Consider the following 23,382-nt stretch of genomic DNA (forward strand, 5'->3'; position numbering starts at 1 on the left):
AAAAACATCATTTATGGGAAAAAACTAAATAGAAATTTCTGCATTACTTTAATTGTGTAGATTCATCTAATTTGAGTAGAAAAACATCATTTGATAATAACTTGAAAGATACTTATTAAAAAAACACGAGGCAAGCGTTTGTCGTGTGGTACATTTAGGGTTTAATTTAATTGTTTAAGCGATTGTCAATAGTTAGAGTGATCACATAAATATAGGCTTTTAAGTTTTACTTGTACAAAATGACGTGGAGATACAAATTGAAGATTTGGGGGCAACCAAAAAAGAGGTTAAGATACAAATAATAAGATTTTAGCTTAATATTTTTAAATTTTCTAGGTTTTTTTTAGTTAAACCTTAGATTTTGTTTTTGTACACGAGAAAAATTGTGTGCACATGGAAGCTCCCAAGGCCTTTTTGAGAAAATACGCTTTCTTTTTCCCAGATCAATATACATAAGGAGGGCTTAAATGGAAGTTAGGAAGTTAACAAAAGAAGTTTGAAGTTTCTCAATAGATCCAAACCCTATATCTCTTCTTTGAAATTTAAGAGATACAATCAGATGAGCTTAAAATCATCTTCGATGAAACACTTGAGGGGGGCAATGTTATTGTATTTTCAATCCTTTGGAACCTTCAGTGGCTTTTGACGTTATGAGTCAGTCAAATAACGCCATCTAAGCCACTGAGACTCTGAAAGATAAGAAGAATATTAGTATTACAAGTAAGCAGTGCCCATGTGCGAGGGACCACATGGTTTACATGAAGTTGTGAAGAACCCCCAACACCATTTATATTCCATGTGATCTTAGCTTCGGTTCCGACGTAAATGCGACGGAATCCCCTATAAATAGTGTAGTCCGACAAAACAATACTTCTTAATAGAGGCAACAAGGTACTATAAATGCACTTCCATTTTGAAAACCCAAGAAGGTGCGGAAATTTGTAGTTGGGCCAAGCGAATAGGTGTACGCACTAATTGCATGTTAGGTGTATGGTCATCTTCGCATGGGCCCTCAATTCAGCATTTCATGCCCACATTTTTGGACCTTCCATTTTCCTAAACACTCAATTTCAAAGTAAATTATTGCCGAGCAAAAAAAAAATTTCAAAGTAAATTATTAACTAGTGAAAAGGAAATGGAAATAAACAACAAACGCCATATATATAATTCACGTTTGTGAGCAAGAGTGCAAGTTTAAAAGCGACTTCTTGCAAAACTTTTACTTAGGTCTTTTTATCTCACTCTTTATTGCCAAATCTCATTCAGATTTCCATTTTGACTATTTTTTACAAATCCATTTATGAGGAGACAAAAAAGAAGAAGAGTATTTGGTGCTCATAAAATGCTTGAGTCATTCAAATACTTAAGTTATGCGAGACTTCTCTTTTGTCTCTTTGTGAAGAGTTGGCGCTTATTCTAGGTTCATCTCGATAATTTTAATCGTTCGCATGTACAATCCGTACCAAAATTGACATTACCAAACACAATTTTCAGGCATCACTCACTACCTACTTGAGTCTGATGTAATTTAATAGCAAAGAAATGGAAACTAGGTCACTTCAATCAATCAGTGTTGCCGTATTAAAGACTAGAGGATGCTCGTGTCTAAAGGCACGTCAAGTCCTAATATAGTCGTAACATATAAACTATATGTTCTACGTGAATGTTTTGCGTACCCAACAAAAGTAATCTACATGTTGTGTTAGTTATAATTTTGAGACATTTCCCTATTTATGAAACCAACTTAAGGTGGGAAAAATTCAAAAGACAATCAACTGAAAAATAAATATAGATAAAGAAACATTATTGTAGTCCATATTCAAAGTTTGGAAATCAAAATTTTTGATTATCCATTTCAGGAGACATTAAAAGGCAATCAAAGTTTGGCAATTAAATTCCCGTGCATTATTGAATTTGTTAGTATCGGTTAATACGGAGTATATAATAAGGAAAGATTCTCACTACCCCAAAAAAGAGGAACGGTTCACTTGTATATTGTCAAAGAAGAAATAATCAGACGGCTACGATCTTAATTAAAGGCAATCGAATGCCTGTAGAGGTACTCATATTTGTATGAGTAGACACATTATGTTAGTTATAATTTTGAGACGTTTCCCTATTTTATGAAACCAACTTAAAGTGGGAAAAATTCAAAAGACAATCAACTGAAAAAGAAATATAGATAAAGAAACATTACTGTAGTCCATAATCAAAGTTTGGAAATCAAAATTTTTGATTATCCATTTCAGGAGACATTAAAAGACAATCAAAGTTTGGCAATTAAATTCCCGTGCATTATTGAATTCGTTAGTATCGGTTAATCTATATTATAAAACAGAGCGGTTTTTATCTACCATACAAACATGAGCACCTCTACAGCCATCTGATCGCCTCTAATTAAGATCTTAGTCATCCAATTATTTTTCCTTTGATAGTATACAAGAGAATCTTTCTCCTTTGATAATATGCACGATAATTTGGTTTCCAAACTGTGATTGCCTTTTAATTTTTCATTCACACTATAAACCTACAATAATGTTTCTCTTCCTATATTTCTTTTTCTTCCTTTTTTTTTTCCCGCCAATCTTCTATATTATAAAATAGAGCGATTTTTGTTTACCCATACAAACAAAAGCACGTCTCTAGCCGTCGGGATCGAAATTCCAATAGATTACAGTCATTGGATTGAATCATTGATTCCAACTTGCTAACAAGTCTCACGTCTGTCTACCCGTTTCAACCTGTTTTCAATAAGTTACAGTCATTTCTGTCTTCCTCTCTCTTCTCACCTCTCTCCCTCCATTGTTGCGATCTTTATATCGATCTCTCCCTCCCATAACCCACTCTTCGGCCCATTACAAAACATTCAACGCCCACCAACTCATCCAACGTTTCGGATTGGAGCCCCCCTCAATTCGTCGCCGATTGATCGCCTCAATCTCTGTACACATCCTCTCCATATCCTCGAAAAAATTAATTTGATTTTCTCTCTCCGGTAAGAATTCCCCCATCCTCAATTTCACACTAGACTAGCGTTTTTCTAAATTGTTGTTTAATCTTCAAAACAAAGAAAAAATAGAACGAAAGAAATACCATTACCAGGCTTGGTGTTTTCAATTGTTGTTTAATCCATGAAAAAGTTTAATGTATTGAAGTTTCAGCTTTTGATTGGTTTATTGAAGTATGAGTTAGTGTATAGAAATTTTAGCCTTTGATTGGTGTATTGATCGATGTGTTAATTCTAGAAGTTCAATAAAATGATTATCAAGCTTGGTAGTATATGGGTTCTTCATGTCATGGCTTGTATATAGCCAATTTATATAGCTTGGAGGTATATGGGTTCTTAATGTCTGAATCCTGACAAAAAAATTCCAGTTCTTCATGTCATGGCCTCTTGGTTTATACATTAAAAGTTTTGATATAGATTTTACTCTTTTTTGTCTGGAAGGCTGAAGCAATGGCTAAGGAAAGACAAAAGGGAACGGTAGTAGTCTAACAGATAAGGGAAAGAAAAAGATAATCATTGCAGGGAAGGGAAAAGAAAATTAATATCCAATGGTATTTGATAAATAAAAAAAATTCAAAAAGAAACATGTTTCCATAAGAGAGAGAGACCGGGGGGGGGGGGGGCAATGTTTCAAAAGACTTTGTTTAGAATGCGTTGCGTCGTGCCTTTAGACTTTGTTTAGAATGCGTTGCGTCGTGCCTTCAGGCGCGGGAATCCACTAGTATATAATAAGGAAAGATTCTCACTACCCCAAAAAAGAGGAACGGTTCACTTGTATATTGTCAAAGAAGAAATAATCAGACGGCTACGATCTTAATTAAAGACGATCGAATGGCTGTAGAGGTACTCATGTTTGTATGAGTAGACAAAAATCACTAAAATATAGATGGCTTCATACTTCTAACATTTTTAGTACCAAATTAATGTCTTCCTAAAAGTCATGTAAAATCTATATAAAAACAGTTCATATTGCTTGCACAGTTGCCTAATTTTAGGGCTCATTTATCTTTATCAAAAAGCCAACTACCTTAATCTTCCGAATTACAGTAGCTGAAAAATAGAGTCATAAAACGTAAAACTTGACTTTTTTTAAGACAATCCAAACACAGCCTTAAATATTGCGTACACTGGGGTACACCATCTGCACTTCATGTTGTGAGGACCCACCTTGAGGTCCCATACAAATAATCGGATTTTTGTAACATTCTCTGATTAAAAATTAGCTCATTCGAATAACGGTAATAACTTAATTAATTATTTGCTCAAATTCTTTTCGGGATATTAAGCAAAGGACTGTTCAAACCATTACCGTTTGTTTCCCTTCCCCTCTATAATGGTGCCTATCCAAACACGCCCTTATCGCATTCAATCAAGTAAACGCCCATCAGTCCCCACTCCTCCGCGACAGTGAGATGGAAAGGGACACGCAAAAGATGATCGCAGTAGGCCTCGTTTGGGGCGCCACAAACGCACTAATGCGCCGCGGCGCACTCATCTGGGACCAAACCCTCATATCCTCTCCTCCTCCGGACGCAACCCACCACCGATTCCTCTCCTCCCTCAAGAAATGGCTCAAGCTCCTCCTAACCTGGCAGTACTCTGTCCCTTTCCTCCTCAACCTATCGGCCTCCGCCGCTTTCTTCGCCATCCTCAGCGACGCGCCCATCTCGATAGCCGTTCCGGTGACCAACGCGACGACGTTCGCCGCCACCGCCGTGTTCGGGATGGCGCTGGGGGAGGAGACCTGTGTTGGGTTGGCTTTGTTTGGTACATTCCTTATCGTTCTTGGTGTCTACATTTGTATCATGTCATAGGAATTAGGGCCTCACAAGATGTGCTATTATGATTGATATCATCAAGGCTTATGACTATGTGGATTGGACTGTGTAAGATGGAATTGTTTAAATTTAGTTTGAGAAATCTAATTAAGCAATTGTTGATTTTTTGGGGTTTAGATTTAATGGTTGGTTGTAGGGCAGGAAAACGAGCTTATCAAGCTCGGCTCTTTGTACAGTAGTTGAACTCAGAGCTCGATTTGTGCTTAAGTTGAGCTTGACTTGTCTAGTGTTTGAGGGGATTGAGCTCAGTTCACGCTCAGGTCGAGCTTATTTACTCGGGCTTGAGACGAGATCAAGCTCAAGTTGAGCTGATTTAAACAAGGGCTCAAGCTCAAGTCGTGCTTATGTAAATGGGCCAAGCCAAGCTCGATTTCGGGCACGATCTTGATAAGCAAAAGTCGGTTGATGAGAAATTGAGTGGAAAGGGGAATGGGAATTTTAAGTTTTCTTGACATGTGCTGTACCGCATATTCACTGCTCAAAAACTAAATCAATGAGATTAGATAGGGATATGAAAACTGAAGTTTTTTTCGTGGATGCTGTCATTCCAAATTATGTAGGAACTTGATAGTTTGAATGCGCAGCGTTGTACTTGTATACTAGAATCAATATTACCACATCTGCTTGTACTTGTAGAAGACATATGTCCTTCCTTCTGATAGAATTGTCAGAGTTAACAATTACATTAGCTATATGATATTATGATGAAATGAGTTTGATGTGTAATCATTGACACGTTGAAATATAGCAGAAACTTATTGGTTCTCGTGCTCTTTAGCTTTGGTGCAGTTCTGGGATATTCTTTAAATTCAAAACTTAAAGATATTGCCATATTGAAATGGGCATTAGATAAGGTTTTGTAAGATGATTAGTTTCACAGGTTCCGTTAAATGCAAACTTAAAGTCATTGTGTGCTATCTTTTTTATTTCCTTGCTAAACGTAGGGTTGTTTTTGAAATGGTAGGAAGTATTGTGCATCTACAATTAGTGTATTATGTAGTTACTTGATTATATAGTTCCATTTCCCTATTTAAGTAGTGTACCTTCACAAAAAATTGTAGTAATTCCCATTTGATCTCAATTTTAGCCTGCTGAAGGGATGCAACAAGTTTAGCTTGAATAGTTACTGAAATCTGTCTGTTTCATGTATTGGTCCAGTACAACTGTATAGTTTGTCGTAGGTGAAGACAAGAACCTGAGATCCTGAACATACTGATCATATTACTGAAACAGATTTTTTTTAATTCATTACTGAAACAGATGAATCAAATGAATCTGCTTAATTTCCTTCAAACAAGAATGGTTGACACACGAAGACAAATAAAAAAAGCTTATGCATTCGTAACCATGAATAGGGGTATAATTGTAGGGCTGCAGAACTGTTAATCCCTCATGGCCATGATGGAGTTTCTCGCCTTTTTGACCATTGATGCATCACATTAGTATTGTGCTTTGGAGCATTCTGATGGCATCTGTCCGTTAAATCGCTCGGTGTCTTGGCAGTAGTCGTAAATCATGTAGTTATCCCTGACCCACTTCATCTGACCCTGCTTGGCATAACTCAACTGGCTGTACACTGGGGAGGTCCGCCAGTTCGCAGCTGTTGGGGCGGCACATTGAGTAATGCTGATTGGCCCATCCCACTTACAAGCCCTTGCCCTAAAATTGGTGAATCTGGCTATTAAGGGTGCACTGTTCCAGTCAGTCCGAACAAGGCCACCTCTTGTTGCCCAGTTCTCAGCATCCCATATGCTGGCGTAAACCCTCATCCCTTGTTGGTTGGGGTAAGGAGCCCCCTCGCTTTGGTAGTTTCTGAATACTCGAATAGGCATGCTATCAACATACCACCTGTTACAATAGTAATGGTTGTGGTGTTTACATTTTACAATTGTGCAAAATTATGGAAAAAGGCAAAGATGATGTTTTATTAAGGAAAGAAATCTGGGTGTTCAGGTTTTTTGGCTCACTTACACGATTTCTGTTGGGTTCCAATGTATGGTGTAGTTGTGGAAATCAGCAGTAGGGTCAAACCATGGATAGAATTGCTGCTCTCTGTTTCCGTTTCGTTGTATATAGAGGTTTGTATGGATAATGTAAGGTTGTCCTGATAAGTTACCCAAGAACTCGAAGTCTATCTCGTCATGACTGTTCCCGGTGGAGGACATCTGCCAGCATTAGGAAAGTAGAATTAGACATTCTTATTCTGTGTTTTTATGTGTGCATATTTGCCTCAGAACGATTGCACTAACCGCCTTTGATTAGGGTCAGATTCGATCCATGTTACACGAAATCACACATATAGGGGTCAGATCTGTCAACCCTCTTTGTGAAGGGTACATGAAGTTGGCAAAAAGGACCATTTTTAGAAAAGTTTTCTATGCATTCTGTGGCGTGAAATTGTGTTTTATGTAATAGAGTGTCGCATTTTGAGCATCTAATGAGGACATTTTTTTTACTATTTTATGCCAACAATGCTACAAAATGCATAATAGATGAGTCTGTTAACTGTAATTATATGAAGAGTTGGATGCTTCTCGCACTTGTGACCCAAGTGTGAGACTATTATACTTGATTTTATGTTGAAGATTGCATGTAACGTAGGTGTCAATAATCACGGCAGGCAACTGCCGAAGTGTTTTCGAAGTAAATTGAGAAGGAAATATCCATCTTCCGATGGAAGTTCAAATATGATAGAACTATAGCACTTACATAATAGGCTGTGACAGTTCCGGCAGAGTTCCCAGGAACCAACTTGATTAGCATTTCAATGCTTCCAAACAGGAATGCCTTCTTTGTTTGGACACCAGAACCTGAAAAACTCATAGCAAGAGCAGTTGCCGGTTTAGACTCTAGAGCTAAATACCCTGCCTAGTCTGAAATAGTAACTTGAATGCGCTTAAAATGAAGTAATTCCTCTATTAAAATGATCTGTTTTTAGGGGTGGTCCATATTTTTTCCGTTTATGGTTTTCCATTTTGCAGACTACTTTGATCTGTCTATTTCCATTGTATGAGTCATTCTCAATCACTACTTTCATATTTTGATCTGTCTAATTTCTATGACACGAGACAACTGTGTCAGCATTAGTTCCTTTCACTAATATGTTCTCAACATCTTGGTATGGTGATTTGCATATGCAGTCAAAATTGTCATCGAATTCTAATTAATGAACATACTTGTGATTTGCATATGCCATCGAAATCGACATTGAATTGTGAAGGCTTTGATATATACTCGAAAACATCAATTTAAACAGTTGTTGCTCAATGAAATTACCTGAGGTGCTATCCAAAGCAAGTTCAAGATCGTTTCCGTTGTTCGTCATTGAAGATAGGGGAGAGACCCAGTAGAAATACATGCTCTTGGCAAAATTGGCATCTACTGATCTTGAACAAAATGCAATTGCTGAGATGAACAGAGCCAGGAACAATGCTTTTGAACTTGCCATTTCTACACCAATGAACAATAGGAGTACTAGTTTTTTTCCCACTCTCTGAGCTTGAAATGTGATGCTTTTGTTCCTTGTTTTTGACTGCAATATATAGTTTGCATCCACTAAATATACCTTTCTGAGACAACTGTATGTTGAAAATTTTCTTTTTTGTTCCACACTGTTTCTGACCATTGCATGGTTCTTGACATTCTTACAACAGTGTTGAGAATTCGTTTTGGTTGGAAATCTATATTATGAAATAGAGTGGAATTTCTATCTAAAGTATCTAAGATTCGAATGAGAACAAACTCCTACAATCATCTGATCACTTTCTTATTAAGGTCGTAGACGCGTGATTAGGAAGTATCCAGAAAAAAGAAGAAGAAGCATAATCACCGTTTACTTCAACAAATATCTCTCTCTCTCTCTCTCTCTCTCTCTCTCTCTCTCTCTCTCTCATCTTTTTACAATATGCTAATCATCATTTTATCTATCCATTGTTGACTTTCGACAAGGAAAAAGAGGAAAAAAAAAAACAAAGAAAAACCTCTCTATATCTCTCTTTCTCACTATTCTTTGTTTCTCTTACCGTGAGTTTGAGTCACGAGTATTATACCATTAAAAGAAATTGCTTGCTTCCTGGTTACCTGTTTCATAGTTGAAGTGCGCCAGAGTGTTGCGTAATGTGCACCAATGTTGATGCCGGGCGCGTTTGCATTTACCAGAGTAAATTCATATTTGTTTTGTTGGAAAATAAAAGCTTTTATTTTATATTGTAAAACATTGTACATCGAAACAAACGGAGTCTAGAATTACTCCACAAAGGATTATTGTGACTGCTATGTTAGGAGGGTACGAGAAATGGAAAGGGACTAATGAGAACGTAAGCACAGCTGGGGACGCGTTTGGGGGGCGGGAAAATGGCATGCACGAGACCAATGAAATTATGAAAACTTGGTTTGCTTAGCTGTGATGAACTAGTTAATTGGAAATGTCAAATTTCAGGAGAAATTTTTCGGTGCCGGGTGAGTGTATCCCTCATGGTACCCATTTGGCACATTTGGGCCGTCCAGTATACTTTTGGACAGCTCGGATTGAAACCCTGTCTCTCCTTTCACTCCAACACTTTCTCTCTCATTTTTCTCTTTCCAAATCCGAGTTGTTCAAAAACGCAATGGATGGCTCAGAGGTGCCGGGCGGGCATTACGTGGTACACACTCGGCACTGGATTTTTTTCCCGAATTTCACATATCTTTTTTTGGGATGGTTGTCACATGTGCACACCTTCTAGTTCAATTCTTTCATGAACCCATTTATGGGTACCGACCAGCATGCACCGGTGGTGCACAGATCGGCCCACGGGATCGATCCGCTTTCGGGTCCTGTACAAATGGTCTGAGTTTTTCATTAACTTTCAAATATTTTGTCGAGTTGTTTGGTGAATATATAATAAGCTCAATTGGATAACCACAAGTGTTTGATTTAATGAACCAATTTTTCATTCAGAATACAGAATTTTTGGATCATTTGTGCGGGATATGGAAATGAGTCCCGCCTGTGCACCATTGATGCATGTTTGGTTGGTATGCATAGAATTATTCTTCTTTCATGGTGTGGGAGCGCCTCATGTATGTGGGCTGTTATATGATTGTCTTGTCCTTTGGGTTGTATTTGAACTTTGAATCATGAACTTGCGAAAAGAATATACATCATCAAGTGAAAATAGGGAAATTAAACAAGTGAATTTAGCCTTTTTCACTTTACTGTACCATCATCTAGTGTTTTCCCTAATGAATTTTTTGTTCCCTTGATGATATCTTTCACAAATTCATAGTCCAAAGTCATACTATCATTCAACGGTAGGTGTATTACTAGTAGTGACTTCATACATTTTGGTGAAGGTGGTTGGTTATGAAGGAATGAAATTTCTTGAAAAGTAATACTACCTTTTCAAAGGGTCAAAGCAGCATGTGGCGGTGCTTCCGGACTATCGCAAATATTTACTCATTTCCGAAGCACCAATAAAAAATGATCTGGATCAGTCTATAAACTAAATATTTTTCTGGGCATGTAGTATTGTAGTAGCTAACTTATCAGCAATGAATCCATGCCCACAACCACAACATTTGTAAGAAATTAAGAACATCAGAAGGACATCTTCAGTTTTTCCTTTGGGCTGTTGGTGTATTTGGATTAATCGTAATCGGAGACGTTTTAATTCCAGTTGCAACCAAAATTTCCCTTTGATGCTGTAGGGATTAAATACCCCATAACCTTTTATGTTTAGTTGTTTATGAATTCCTCTTTTTGCCAAAAATAAAGAAAAGAAAAGAAAAGAGCGCAACAAAGACAACAACAAACTTGTACGTAATTTGCAAGTTGTAAACAAACAAATCAATCTTGCTGTTCAAAAAAAAAACAAGAAACAAATCAATATTGTGATCAGCTCAAATTTTCTCTACTCATTTATCTGGATCCACATTCCGCGACTCGGAACTCCACGGTGCACGACATAGAGAATGTAATACCCCGGCGGAGCAAGCTTTCCGGAGGCCGGTGCCACCGCGGTGATCACGCCGTTCACGTAACTAACTGGCTCCAAGACAAGCATCCTCTGGTTCTGGGAGTAGCCGTGGGTTGTGAATGGTGGGTGCAACATGGTCAACTTCAAATCCTCTGCCCCGGCGGCATCTTCGAGATCGATTTCGACCCTGAATTGCCCTCCGTAGGCCAATATCTTGTCCGAAGTACCTGTTGGAAAAATTTTGCCAAAACAAAATCATTCAACTCGACCGTCAAAAATTTTCTGGTTTTTATATTTTTGTCTAAAAAATGCTGAATGGAATCCAACTATCTAAATGTGTTTTGTATGTTTCAGATTTATGACCATCTCTCTCCCCTCATCTGACTACTCTCTCTTTTTCTTTCAGAAATTAATTTGAACCATCTAAAACATGTTTGGATAGCTGGAATAGCCGACGGGTGGTAACCGCCAGGTACCCAATTAAAAACTTCCAATTTATGCAAATTCTTTTGAAATTATATTATCATTACCTTCTGCAATGGTAGGCCTGTGGGTGTCCAAAAGGGGATCCAAGTAGGGCGGCGAGAACTTCTCGACCCTCAACTCCGTCGGATGCTTGACCCTACCCCCGAGGGCCCCGACCTTAAATACATATCTGTCATTCATGTTACTCCCGGCCACCAGAACCGTCCCGTCGGCCAGCACGGCCGATGACGAGTGGTACATTCGCGCGATGTTCGTCGGCGCCAAGCTCTTAAACCTGTGCGTGGGGTGCAAGTCAGGGCTGTAAAGCACCGGCGTATAGTTGGGGTTCTCCCCAATCCACCACCCCGAAACGCCTTCCATGGCGCCGTTCAGAATGAGCGCTTGCGCCGTGGGGAGCAAAAGCAAGTCTCCCATCACTCTTCGCGAAGGCATGTTTTCCATCGCCCAGTTTGCGTCGGGATTCATCGGGGATATCCGGCCGCAGTCCGTCAGCGCCGGCAATAAAACGGCCCCCACCTTCCTCTCGGCCGCTTCCGCTGCTTCCGGCTTTGCGCCGCCACAGACGATCACCTCCGCCTGCAAATAGAATCATTTTGGCTGAGTTTAGCACATGCTATATATATGAATACGAGAATAATTTTCAAATTTGAACATATGGAACATCTCACCACACAAACAACCAATTTTGGTCTTTGGGTTGTTATGCGGCTCTCGTTTTTTGTTGGAGTGTCTTGGTTGACATCTTGCATTTTTTTTTTGGGGTGTGGTTCTCGGGTGGCGTATGCTGCTGTGCCCGAAAACCTTTTAAATTTTGTATTCCTTTTCAAAGATTTATACTCTTTCTTTTTGCTTGTAAAAAAATATTAATTTATAACATCTCAAAATAAAATACTTCATAGACTAAGTCTAATCATTACGGAGAAAAAAGGTTAGTATTTTTTTTTGAATACTTTTTTTCTTTATCAATTTTTTTTGAGCTGTTTGCCATTATTTTTCACCTTTTCCATTCAGGGGAGTGTTATATGGATCAAAGTCTAAAATTACAAAGAATTTTTTTAAATCCGGATTGTTTAAACCATTTTTTTGGACGTGCGCGATTGGGCTCCGTAAAAAACTTATTATAAAATCTCAGTAAATAAGTAAGTTTTTCCCCGAGAGAATTTTTTTAAAATCTGAATCATCCAAAACATTTTTGGACGCGTGCGATTGTACTCCGTAAAAACTTATTTACGGAACCTCGGTAAATAAGTTTTTCTGTTGCTTTAATCTCCAACAGGTACGATATCATCATAAACTAACTATATACATATATACCTGCACAGGGGCGCCGTCATTGGAGATCTTCAAGGGGAGGAGGGCGGACGTGCCGGAGGCGGGGTAGTTCCGGGAGCCGCCGGGCATTCGGGGGAGTTCACGGACGACAGTGTCGGTCTTGGTGTCGATGATGACGGAGCGACGGTTGGCGAAGAGGAAAATGGTGCCGTCGGGCAGGAGGTGGACGAAAGGGTAGAGGTTGTTTTCGTATATGTCTGTGGTGCCTACTCCATCGATACTGGCGCCGAGGAATGTCAGGTTCACCCTTCTCGGAGTGAAGGTGAGGGAGTTGATCGGCAGGTATTCGTAGGTGAATTCGCGGCGGCCGCCGAATATGATGAAACTGCCGTCCTCTAGTTTCTCTTGGCTCGCGTACCTGCGCGCAGTGGGTTTCACAGCCATGCATGATCAGATATTAAAAACTAGTACGTACTAATTTCTTCCGGAGAAATACAGGGAGAAATATATACTTTTCTGAAATTTTTGTAAGGAATTTTTTACCGGAACAAGATCGATTTAATTTTTTTGTATTTTTTTAAAAGCTTAGGTTTGTAAACCGAATATTTAGTTAGGGAGGGGAGTATAAGGAATCTTTTACTAGAATGAGAGCAATTAGGAGAAACATTTTACTAGAATGAAAGCAATGCTAGGGTGAGAGACGAAAGTGCATAAATTAATGTAAACATAAACCGTCCGATACACATGGATTTCACAAAGAATTTAGGATCAACACGCATCGAACGGTGCCGGAATCATATGTGTCCAAATTTGTTTATTTTTGCAATTTTACTAGAATCATAAAGTTCTTCCACGAAAATAAGACTCATATGTCGAACAAAGAATACCGGTACCTCTTTTTGTGTTTTCGTTTTTTAACCTTTTTTTTTTTTTGAACGGCATTTTAACCAGAAAGTTTATAAAGAAATCATTCGCGAATATATACCATCTAGCGCCGGCAAGTGCCTTCTCGCGATCCTGAAAGTCGCAGCCTTTGCACGGGTTGAGGATTCTAACAGAGCGATTTCCTTCGTCAGCCCCGCCGGTGCTCATTAGGCTTCCGTCGACCGTGAGACCTCCCGACGAGCACCATGTATTTGATATAACCTGACAACAAAAATTTCAAAATTTAGCATACACATAATAGGGCAAACAAGAGGGACATGAAGCAAAAGGAAGAGGACACAACGGAATGAAGAATTTCCCGATCGAAGGCAAAAATATTTTAATGTTGTGTTCTTACAGGATTATAATCGCTAAATTGGAAATTTTCTTCTAAATGATCATCTTCCATACGTTCAAAAGCCCAAGATCTATATAGAATCATGCGTGGTTCGGTTCCTTTCATCCAAAATCCAAAGAGTACCCTTTTGGTTGTATCATGTATTTTGAAAATTCCACGAGTTTTCTGCACATGTTTACATTGTAAATCGATTTTCTTTTCGCAAAAGGTACAGACAGTATTTTTCTTTTATCAACAATTTTTTTAATAGATCTTTAAAAAAGATTAGAAAGATTTAACGGATATACGAAATTTTGTATAAACAACAGTATTGATGAGCTTTTGATTGCCAATTTGAATAATTGAATGGATATATGAAATTTGGGATATACTTTTTAATTTTTGGAGAAATTACGCGTATGACATATGTACATGCAGGGTTTATATGCATGTAGATTGTGTTTCTGCATGGATTTGTGGTGTTCACGTAAATGCATGGTTTATTAGGGCAAATGTACGATGCTACACCTTAAGGGGCCGGACTTCGGCAGTCTCAACGTCATACTCCACGGCATGGGCCCAACAATCGACTTGACCCGGCCTATCGGGTATGGGTCGACAATTTCCGGCGGGCTGCAATTGAATATTTGATGGACCGAGGTTCGATGAGTCGTACATGATAGCCTTGTTGGTTGGCAACAATTGAATTTGCATGCTTGACACACCCGAGTTCGGACTATGTATCTTCCACTCACCCAAATAGTTAGTCTGAAAATCCGGTTTTGCAACCCCAGTGTTCCCATTGGCAACCTGTTTCTTGGTAGCGGCGATGTCATCGTCTGCGTCTGTTCCTCCGTCATTGGTGATGCCTTGATCGGCCGTTCCACCGGCATTATCTAAGAATTGACTGAGAAGGGGAGGAAACGCAGAACCTGAAACAAACAGGAGAGAGAGAAAGAAGAGGGATTTGAGCGAGATCGCCATCGAAGAAATCCCAATTTCTTCAGATGGGTCTCGCTCTTTGGAGCTGAATTTGTACGTTTTCCTTTTGATTCTTTGCCTCTCCTTTTATAATTGAAGATGCTTATTTTGAGGGATGGCAAAAAAGCCAAAAATAGTATAAAAAAAAAGTCTGATTGGCCAACATTCTACAAATTTTGCGTATTACCTAGTACTGGGCTCAAATTTTGGCCAAGAAAAGAAACCCGGATTATTTTTTTTATGCCCGGAGAAAACAAGTAGAATATCAAATTTGCCATCACACATATATTGTACCTTACGCTTCCGTGGTGGCATTGTTGCAATTTTGGCGCAAACAAAGGGCTAGCTAGCATTGAAGTGTGTGTGTGGACGTAACAATAATGTAGCTAGCTAGCGGACAGGAAATACTCTTGGACTCGTCAACTCTGTTATTTCCAAGGCAGGCAACTGCCGAAGTGTTTTATATTAGAAGTATAAGTAAAATTGAGAAGGAAATATATCCACCTTCCGACTACTTCGATCTGTCTATTTCTCCATAATAATAATGAGTCATTTCTCAATCACTACTTTCACATTTTGATATGTCTAATTTCTATGACACGAGACGACTGCGCCAGCATTAGTATGTCTTTCACTTAGGGATGTTAAATGGACGGATTTGGATGGATAAGTTGTATATGGGTTGGATTTTTAATGGGTTATGACTCATTTAGAACCCAATTATTTATGGGGAAAATAACGGGCAAGGACGTGTTTGATAATTAATACCCTCCAAGAACATTTTCAGCATTAACAAATATTCTTAACATATCCTTGGTGGGTATTAATTATCAAAACACGTCCTGGGCAGTCATTTTCCCTTATTTATGAGTTCAGTTACTCATACCCGATTCGACCATTAACCCAATTACATATAAATTAAAATTTAAGATGATTAAAATACGCATGTACACTAAAGTGACCATATAACCCATGTACATTAAAATGACTAGAATACCAATGTACACTAAAATGACTATATTACCCCAGCACATTAAAATGACGAAAATTCCAATCTGGTGTTACTGGTCAGTCACAATCACCACAACAAATCATCCGAGCCCAGCACATCTCATCCACAACAAAATTGGTCTAAAATATGATCAAATTAAGCTATAATCTTTGTTTTTTGACAAGTAATATTAATTAATCTACAGTCTTGTTTAGTTTAATCTTTCGAATACACACCGAGATCATCAATTGCAACTGCCACACTAGAGTCATTGCCATGAATTTGGGTGTGGGTGATGGCCAGGGGAGTTTGTTTCCCAAAATCAAAAATAATATTAACTAGAGTTGGAATTTATATTTTAACGATACACACACTGACACACACACATTAATTTTTTAAATATGAGAGATAGAGAGACAGTGAGAATATTTTTGGAGGAATTAATTTAAGCGGGATCAGTTTAATTGTGGAGTTTCCAATTTGGGCGGCTTATAAAATTTTTGGGTGAGAGAGAGGGGAAAAAAGGGAAAAAGTGCAAAAGTGATTTGTCATGTCTATTAGGTCATTTAAATTGACTCAATTGAGATCCAATTAAAACTGAATTCATAAATGTGTTAGATGGGTTGGACCTATTCTAACCCAATTAATAAATGAGTTGGGTTGTGTTTATTTTTTAGTGGGTGGGTTTGGATTGATTAATGAGTTTGGGTTCAATTTTTCACCCCTAGTTTTACTGATGTGTTCTCGACATCTTGGTATGGTGATTTGCATATGCAGTCAAAATTGTCATCGAATTCTAATGAACATACTTGTGATTTGCATATGCATGCCATCAAAATCGACATTGAATTGTGAAAGCTTTGATATATACACGAAAACATCAATTTAAACCGGTTTGTTGCTCAATGAAATCACCTGAGGTGCTATATCCAAAGCAAGTTCAAGATCGTTTCCGTTGTTCGTCATTGAAGATAGGGGAGAGACCCAATATAAATACACGCTCTTGGCAAAATTGGCACCTACTGATCTTGAACAAAATGCAATTGCTGAGATGAACAGAGCCAGGAACAATGCTTTTTGAACTTGCCATTTCTACACCAATGAACAACAGGAGTACTAGGTTTTTTCCCAACTCTCTGAGCTTGAAATGTGATGCTTTTGTTCCTTGTTTTTGACTGCAATATATAGTTAGCATCCACTAAAAATATAGCTTTCTGAGACAACTGTATGTTGATTTTTGTTTTTGTTCCACAGTACTGTTTCTGACCATTTCTAAAGTATCTAAGATACGAATGAGAATAACTCCTACAATCGTCTAATCACTTTTTTATTAAGGTCGTAGAAGCGTGATTAAGAAGTATCTGAAAAAATATATACATAATCACCTTTTACTTCGAAAAATCTTTCTCTCTCTCTCTCTCTCTCTCTCTCTCTCATCTTTTTACAATATCCTAATCATCATTTTATCGATCTATTCATTGTTGACTTTCGACGAGGAAAAAAAAACAAAGAAAAACCTCTCTATATCTCTCTTTCTCACTATTCTTTGTTTCTTTTAATCTCTTACCGTGACTCAAAGTCACGAGAATTAGTCCGTTAAAAAGTAATTGCTTGCTTACTAGTACCTGTTTCATAGTTGAAGTACGCTAGAGTATTGTGTGATGTGCACCAACTGCTGGACGCATTTGCATTTACCGGAGTAAATTTATAAGTATTTGTTTCGTTGGAAAATAAAAGCTTATGTTTTGTCATAAGGTTATTGTGATGAATGCTATGTTAGGAGGGTACGAGAAATGGAAAGGGACTCTGAAGCACAGCAGGGACGCGTTTGGGGGTGGGGGGTGTGGGGTGTGTGTGTGTGTGTGTGGTGGTGGGCGCGGGAAAAGGGCATGCACGAGACCAATGAAAAACTTGGTTTATGGGTACAGACCAGCATGTACCGATGGTGCACAGATCAGCTCGTGTGGCTCACTTTTTGAGTCCTGCACAAATGGTCTGAGTCTTTCATTAACTTTAAAATAATTTTTTTGAGTTGTTTAGTGAATATATAATAAGCTCAATTGGATAACTGCAAGTGCTTGATCCAATGAATTAATTTTTCATTTAGAATACATGATTTTTGGATAAATTGTGCGGGATCCAGAAGTGAGCCCCGACGCCGATCTGTGCACAATCGGTGCATGTTTGGTCGGTATGCATAGAATTATTCTTCTTTCATGGTGTGGGAGCGCCTCATGCATGTGGGCTTTTGTATGGTTAATAGGTTCTATTTGAGCTTTGAATCACGAACTTGTGAAAAGAACAAGTGAAAAAAGGGAAATTAAACAGGTGAATTTAGCATTTTCACTTTACTGTACCATCATCTATTGTTTTCCCAAATGAATTTTTTGTTCCCTTGATGATATCTTTCACAAATTCATAGTCCAAATTCATAATATTATTCAACGGTGGGTGTATTAGTGGTGGTTCTATAAATTTTCGTGAAGGTTGTTGGTTATGTAGGAATAAAATTTCTTGAAAAGTAATACCTTTTCAAAGGGTCGGAGCAGCACGTGGCAGTGCTCCCGGACTATCGCAAATATATACTCATTTCCGAAGCACCAATAAAAAACGATCTGTATTAATCTATATGCTAAATAGGAGTATATATATTTTTTGGGCATGTAGTATTGTAGCTAACTTATCAGCAATCAATCCATGCCCACAACCACAACATTTGTACTTAAGAACATCAAAAGGACATCTTCAGTATATTCTTCTTCAAAATTTCAAGTGTGGCCAATGATCAAAAATAAAAAACAGCAGAGAGCGCAACAAAGACAACAACAAACTTGAACATAATTTGTAAGTTGTAACGTTCAAACAAACAAATCAATCTCCTGATCAGCTCAAATTTTCTCTACTCATGAATCTGGACCCACATCCCGCGACTTGGAACTCCGCGGTGCACGACGTAGAGGATGTAATACCCCGGCGGAGCAAGCTTCCCGGAGGCCGGTGCCACCGCGGTGATCACGCCGTTCACGTAACTAACTGGCTCCAACACAAGCATCCTCTGGCTCTGGGAGTAGCCGTGGGTTGTGAATGGTGGGTGCAACAAGGTCAACTTCAAATCTTCTGCCCCGGCCGCATCTTCGAGATGGATTTCCACACTGAATTGCCCTCCGTAGGACAATATCTTGTCCGAAGTACCTGTTGGAAAAATTTTGCCAAAACAAAATCATTCAACTAAACCGTCACAAATTTATTGGTTTTTATCTTTGCCTAAACAATGCAGAATGGAACAATGCAGAATGGAACCCAGCCGTCCAAATGCTTTTTGAATGGCCCATATTTATCTCCCCTCTCTTCCCTCACTAGACAACTCTCTCATTCTTTTCTCTCTTATAAATCAGGACCGTCCAAAATACGTTTAGATAGTTGGGATTGCCAATGCGTACCATGGTATGGTAACCGCCAGGCACTCAAAAACTTCCAATTTATGCAAATTCTTCTGAAATTAGTATATCATACATACCTTCTGCAATGGTAGGCCTGTGGGTGTCCAAAAGGGGATCCAAGTAGGGCGGCGAGAACTTCTCGACCCTCAACTCCGTCGGAAACTCGGACTCCTTCTTGCTATACACATACTTTCTATTCGAATTACTCCCGGCCACCAGAACCGTCCCGTCAGCCAGCACGGCCGACGACGAGTGGTACATGCGCGCGATATCCGTCGGCGCCAAGCTCTTAAACCTGTGCATGAGGGGCAAGTCAGGGCTGTAAAGCAACGGAGTGTAGTTGGGATTTCTAGCATTGTACCACCCCGAAATGCCTTCCATGGCGCCGTTCAGAATGAGCGCTTGTGCCGTGGGAAGCAAAAGAAAGTCTCCCATAATTCTTCGCGTAGGCATGTTTTCCATCGCCCAGTTTGCGTCGGGATTCATTGGGGATATCCGGCCGCAGTCCAATAGCGCCGGCCATAACCCCTTGTTGGCGGCGACCGCATCCGCTGCGTCCGGCTTTGCGCCGCCACAGACGATCACCTCCGCCTGTAAATAGATCATTTTGGCTGAGTTTAGCACATGCTATAACTTAATAATCTTTCTAAGATATAGAGTAATGTGTCCTAGGAGATTCTAGCTTTTTACGGAGACATATTACACTTTGAATCAAATTTAAGGTGTAATCTTTTTATTGCCCCAACTCATTCAAACTCATTTAATTAGATACGTACGTACGTACATACATACATATATATAATTTTTTGAAAATAATTATCAACTTTGAACATTTGGAACATCTCACCACACGAACAACCAATTTTGGTCCTGGGAGGAAGAGTTTTTTTTTAAATCTGGATCATACAAAACACTTTTCGACGCGTGCAATTGTGCTACTATTGCTTAATCTCCAACTCATAAGATTATCATCAAACTAACTATACATATATACCTGCACAGGGGCACCGTCGTTGGAGATCTTCAAGGGGAGGAGGGCGGACATGCCGGTGGCGGGTTGGTTCCGGGAGCCGCCGGGAATTCGTGGGAGTTCACGGACGACGGTGTCGGTCTTGGTATCGATGATGATGGAGCGACGGTTGGCGAAGAGGAAAATGGTGCCGTCGGGCAGGAGGTGGACGAAAGGGTAGAGGTTGTTTTCTTGAATGTCTGTGGTGCCTACTCCATCGAAACTGGGGCCGAGGAACGGCAGGTTCAACCTTCTTGGAGTGAAGGTGAGGGAGTTGATCGGCAAGTATTCGTAGGTGAATTCGCGGCGGCCACCGAATATGATGAAACTTCCGTCCTCTAGTTTCTCTTGGCTCGAGTACCTGCGCGCAGTGGGTTTCGCAGCCGTGCATGATCAGATATTATGGAGTAATAGTAGTACTCCGTACGTAATACTCCCTCCGTCCCAAATTGGATGTCAATTTTTGATATCTGTGCCAATTTCAATTACTTATATCTTTCAATATGGATCTCAAAATATATACAATATGGATCTTGTTTGATAGTTCTTGATTAGTTCTATTATACAAAGTTTTCAAACTCATGAAAAATATTATAAATTGAAAGATATAAGCGATGAAAAATGACACGAGTTTCAAAAATTGTCATCCATTTTGGGATGGAGGGAGTAATTTCTTCTGGAGAAATATTTGCTTTTCCGAAACATTTGTAAGGAATTTTTGACCGAAACAAGCGCAATGCTACATACATAGACGAAAGTAGACACATTTATGCGTCTGAGACCATGTTTGTTTCACAAGAAATCTAGGACTCATACGCATCAAACGGTGCCAGAAGCATATGTACGTTCGTGGCCATGCATTAGCTGTAATAATAATTTCTTTTGGAGAAATACGTACTTTTTTGAAATTTATATTTTTTCGGTCACTAAGTAAATGTCCAGCACGCAAATCTTGGCCAAGAATATGTATTCTTTTCGTTGAAAAATTTTAAAAAATTCACAACTTAAAAAAACTCATTGATATCTATTGATTTGTGAAAAAAAATTGATTCATTTTATAAAAAAATTCATTTATTTAGAGGCATAGGTTTATGCGCTAGATATTTATTTAGGAACAGAGAGAGTATAAGAAATCTTTTACTAGAATGAGAGCAATTATAAGGAATCTTTTACTAGGGTCAGAATCGAAATTGCATAGATGTAAACATAAACCGTCCGATGCACATGAGTCTCACAAAGAATCTAGAATCCACACGCATCGAACTGTGCCGAAATCATCTGTGTACTTTTGCAATTTTACTAGAATAATAAAAAAAATTCCACGAAAGTAAGACTCATATGTCGAACAAAGAATACCTCTTTTGCGTTTTCGTTTTTTTTTTAACCAAAATACGATGAATGAACAGAAAGTTTATAAAGAAATCATTCACGAAAGATTTATACTTAATTTTTTTTTATTAAAAAGAGCAAACCGCTTTGAATTAAAGTCGCATTTCATCCAAGATTATAATGTGAATTTTTACAGTAATATATAATTTCATTTTTAAATTGTCAGATGCGATCGAGAATACTACCATCTAGCGCCCGCAAGTGCGTTCATGTGTTCCTCAAAGTCGCAGCCTTGACACGGATTGAGGATTCTAACAGAGCGATTTCCTTCCTCATTCCCGCCGACGCTCATTAGGCTTCCGTCAATCGTGAGACCTCCCGCCGAGCACCATGCATTCGATAAAATCTGACAACAAAAATTTCAAAATTTAGCATATCTCACACCTCATAATTATATATAGGGCAACAAGAACAAGAAGAGGACATAACGCAATGAAGAATTTCCCAAAGGCAAAAACATTTTAATTACGGATTATAACTACTAGTAAATTCAAAATTTTATTCTAAATCAGCTTCCGTACGTACGTTCAAAAGCCAAAGATTTATATAGAATCATGCGCGGTTCGGTTCCTTTCATCCAAAATCCTAAGGTTGTATACCCTTCTAGCTGTATAATGTATTTCGAAAATTCCACAAGTTTTCTGCACATGATTACGTTGTAAATTGATTTTTTTTCTTTTGCACAAAGTATAAAGGACAGTATTGAAGAGCTTTTGATTGCCAATTTGAATAATTGAATCATGCGCGGTTCGGATATACTTTTGTTTTTGCTTTTTTTGTTTTTGCTTTTTTTGTGTGGAGAAATTACGCTTATGACATGTACGTATGTGGTATATATGCACGTTTGTAGATTGTGTTTCTGCATGGATTTGTGGTGTTCACGTAAATGCATGGTTTTTAAGGGCAAATGTGATGCTACACCTTAAGGGGCCGGACTTCGGCAGTCTCAACGTCATACTCCACGGCATGGGCCCAACAATCGACTTGACCCGGCCTGTCGGGTATGGGTCGGCAATTTCCGGGGGGCTGCAATTGAATATTTGACGGACCGAGGTTCGTTGCGTCGAACAAGATAGCCTTGTTGGTTGGCAATAATTGAATGTGCATGGCTTCCACACCCGCGTTTGGATTATGTATCTTCCATCCACCCAAATAGTTGGTCTGAAAATTTGGAAGCGCAAAACCTGAAACGAACAGGAGAGAGAGAAAGAAGAGAGATTTGAGCGAGATTGCCATCGGAAAAAAACATCAATTTCTTCAAATGGGTCTCGCTCCCTGGAGCTGAATTTGTACGTTTTCCTTTTGATTCTTTGCCTCTCCTTTTATAGTTGAAGAGAAGATGCTTGTTTCGAGGGATGGCAAAGAGGCCAAAAATGGAAAAAAGTTGTCCGGTTGGCCAACATTCTTCAAATTTTGGCCCAAGAAAATTAAGAAACCCGGATTATTTTTCTTATGCCCGGAGAAACAAGTAGAATATCAAATTTGCCATCACGCATATATTGAACCTTACGTTTCCGCGGTGGCATTGTTGCAATTTTGGCGCGAACAAAGGGCTAGCATTGAAGTGTGTGGATAGCGGACAGGAAATACTCTTGGACTCGTCATTAAAATTAGTATTTCTAATAGTAATAGAGAAACAAATCCTAAGTGTATGGACTAAAATGAGACAGATCAGGTACCTTAATCTTGCTTTCTTTATCCCTAATTAAAATTCCGATAATTTCAATCAGGAAAAGGATTTTCGGAAGTCT

General features: G+C 38.8%; 4 protein-coding genes across 4 annotated transcripts; 1 reads left to right on the forward strand and 3 right to left on the reverse strand.

The window, feature by feature from the left end:
• Positions 1-4,313: 4,313 nt before the first annotated feature.
• Positions 4,314-4,947, forward strand: LOC131320137 (uncharacterized). Its single transcript, XM_058350735.1, has one exon. It carries the CDS (start codon positions 4,420-4,422, stop codon positions 4,819-4,821), a length of 402 nt encoding a protein of 133 aa, XP_058206718.1. The 5' UTR covers positions 4,314-4,419; the 3' UTR covers positions 4,822-4,947.
• A 1,254-nt stretch (positions 4,948-6,201) lies between these two features.
• Positions 6,202-7,818, reverse strand: LOC131320139 (probable xyloglucan endotransglucosylase/hydrolase protein 26). Its single transcript, XM_058350736.1, has 3 exons — positions 7,555-7,818; positions 6,817-7,010; positions 6,202-6,693 (listed from the first exon to the last, which is right to left on the reverse strand). Exons 1-3 carry the CDS (start codon positions 7,666-7,668, stop codon positions 6,285-6,287), a joined length of 717 nt encoding a protein of 238 aa, XP_058206719.1. The 5' UTR covers positions 7,669-7,818; the 3' UTR covers positions 6,202-6,284.
• A 2,836-nt stretch (positions 7,819-10,654) lies between these two features.
• On the reverse strand, positions 10,655-14,874 carry LOC131320140 (putative aldehyde oxidase Art an 7). The gene is made up of 5 exons (XM_058350737.1): positions 14,350-14,874; positions 13,546-13,706; positions 12,603-12,978; positions 11,333-11,864; positions 10,655-11,029 (listed from the first exon to the last, which is right to left on the reverse strand). Exons 1-5 carry the CDS (start codon positions 14,803-14,805, stop codon positions 10,737-10,739), a joined length of 1,818 nt encoding a protein of 605 aa, XP_058206720.1. The 5' UTR covers positions 14,806-14,874; the 3' UTR covers positions 10,655-10,736.
• Positions 14,875-18,442: 3,568 nt separating this feature from the next.
• On the reverse strand, positions 18,443-22,940 carry LOC131320141 (putative aldehyde oxidase Art an 7). The gene is made up of 5 exons (XM_058350738.1): positions 22,553-22,940; positions 21,817-21,977; positions 20,228-20,603; positions 19,311-19,824; positions 18,443-18,985 (listed from the first exon to the last, which is right to left on the reverse strand). Exons 1-5 carry the CDS (start codon positions 22,865-22,867, stop codon positions 18,693-18,695), a joined length of 1,659 nt encoding a protein of 552 aa, XP_058206721.1. The 5' UTR covers positions 22,868-22,940; the 3' UTR covers positions 18,443-18,692.
• Positions 22,941-23,382: the final 442 nt, after the last annotated feature.

This window comes from Rhododendron vialii, chromosome 3a (assembly GCF_030253575.1).
Source record: "Rhododendron vialii isolate Sample 1 chromosome 3a, ASM3025357v1".
In the NCBI taxonomy this organism is placed as follows: domain Eukaryota; kingdom Viridiplantae; phylum Streptophyta; class Magnoliopsida; order Ericales; family Ericaceae; genus Rhododendron; species Rhododendron vialii.

Excerpts from the sequence above, each read along its gene's own strand:
- LOC131320141 (XM_058350738.1), bottom strand. The coding sequence starts at position 22,867 with ATGGCAATCTCGCTCAAATCTCTCTTCTTTCTCTCTCTCCTGTTCGTT. Across the intron at positions 20,604-21,816 it reads GCACTTGCGGGCGCTAGATG|GTACTCGAGCCAAGAGAAAC; the intron begins GTAGTATTCTCG and ends CACTGCGCGCAG. Across the intron at positions 19,825-20,227 it reads ACGACGGTGCCCCTGTGCAG|GCGGAGGTGATCGTCTGTGG; the intron begins GTATATATGTAT and ends ATCTATTTACAG.
- LOC131320139 (XM_058350736.1), bottom strand. The coding sequence starts at position 7,668 with ATGAGTTTTTCAGGTTCTGGTGTCCAAACAAAGAAGGCATTCCTGTTT. Across the intron at positions 7,011-7,554 it reads GAACTGTCACAGCCTATTAT|ATGTCCTCCACCGGGAACAG; the intron begins GTAAGTGCTATA and ends TAATGCTGGCAG. Across the intron at positions 6,694-6,816 it reads TGGAACCCAACAGAAATCGT|GTGGTATGTTGATAGCATGC; the intron begins GTAAGTGAGCCA and ends CTATTGTAACAG.
- LOC131320140 (XM_058350737.1), bottom strand. The coding sequence starts at position 14,805 with ATGGCGATCTCGCTCAAATCCCTCTTCTTTCTCTCTCTCCTGTTTGTT. Across the intron at positions 12,979-13,545 it reads GCACTTGCCGGCGCTAGATG|GTACGCGAGCCAAGAGAAAC; the intron begins GTATATATTCGC and ends CACTGCGCGCAG. Across the intron at positions 11,865-12,602 it reads ATGACGGCGCCCCTGTGCAG|GCGGAGGTGATCGTCTGTGG; the intron begins GTATATATGTAT and ends TTCTATTTGCAG.
- LOC131320137 (XM_058350735.1), top strand. The coding sequence starts at position 4,420 with ATGGAAAGGGACACGCAAAAGATGATCGCAGTAGGCCTCGTTTGGGGC.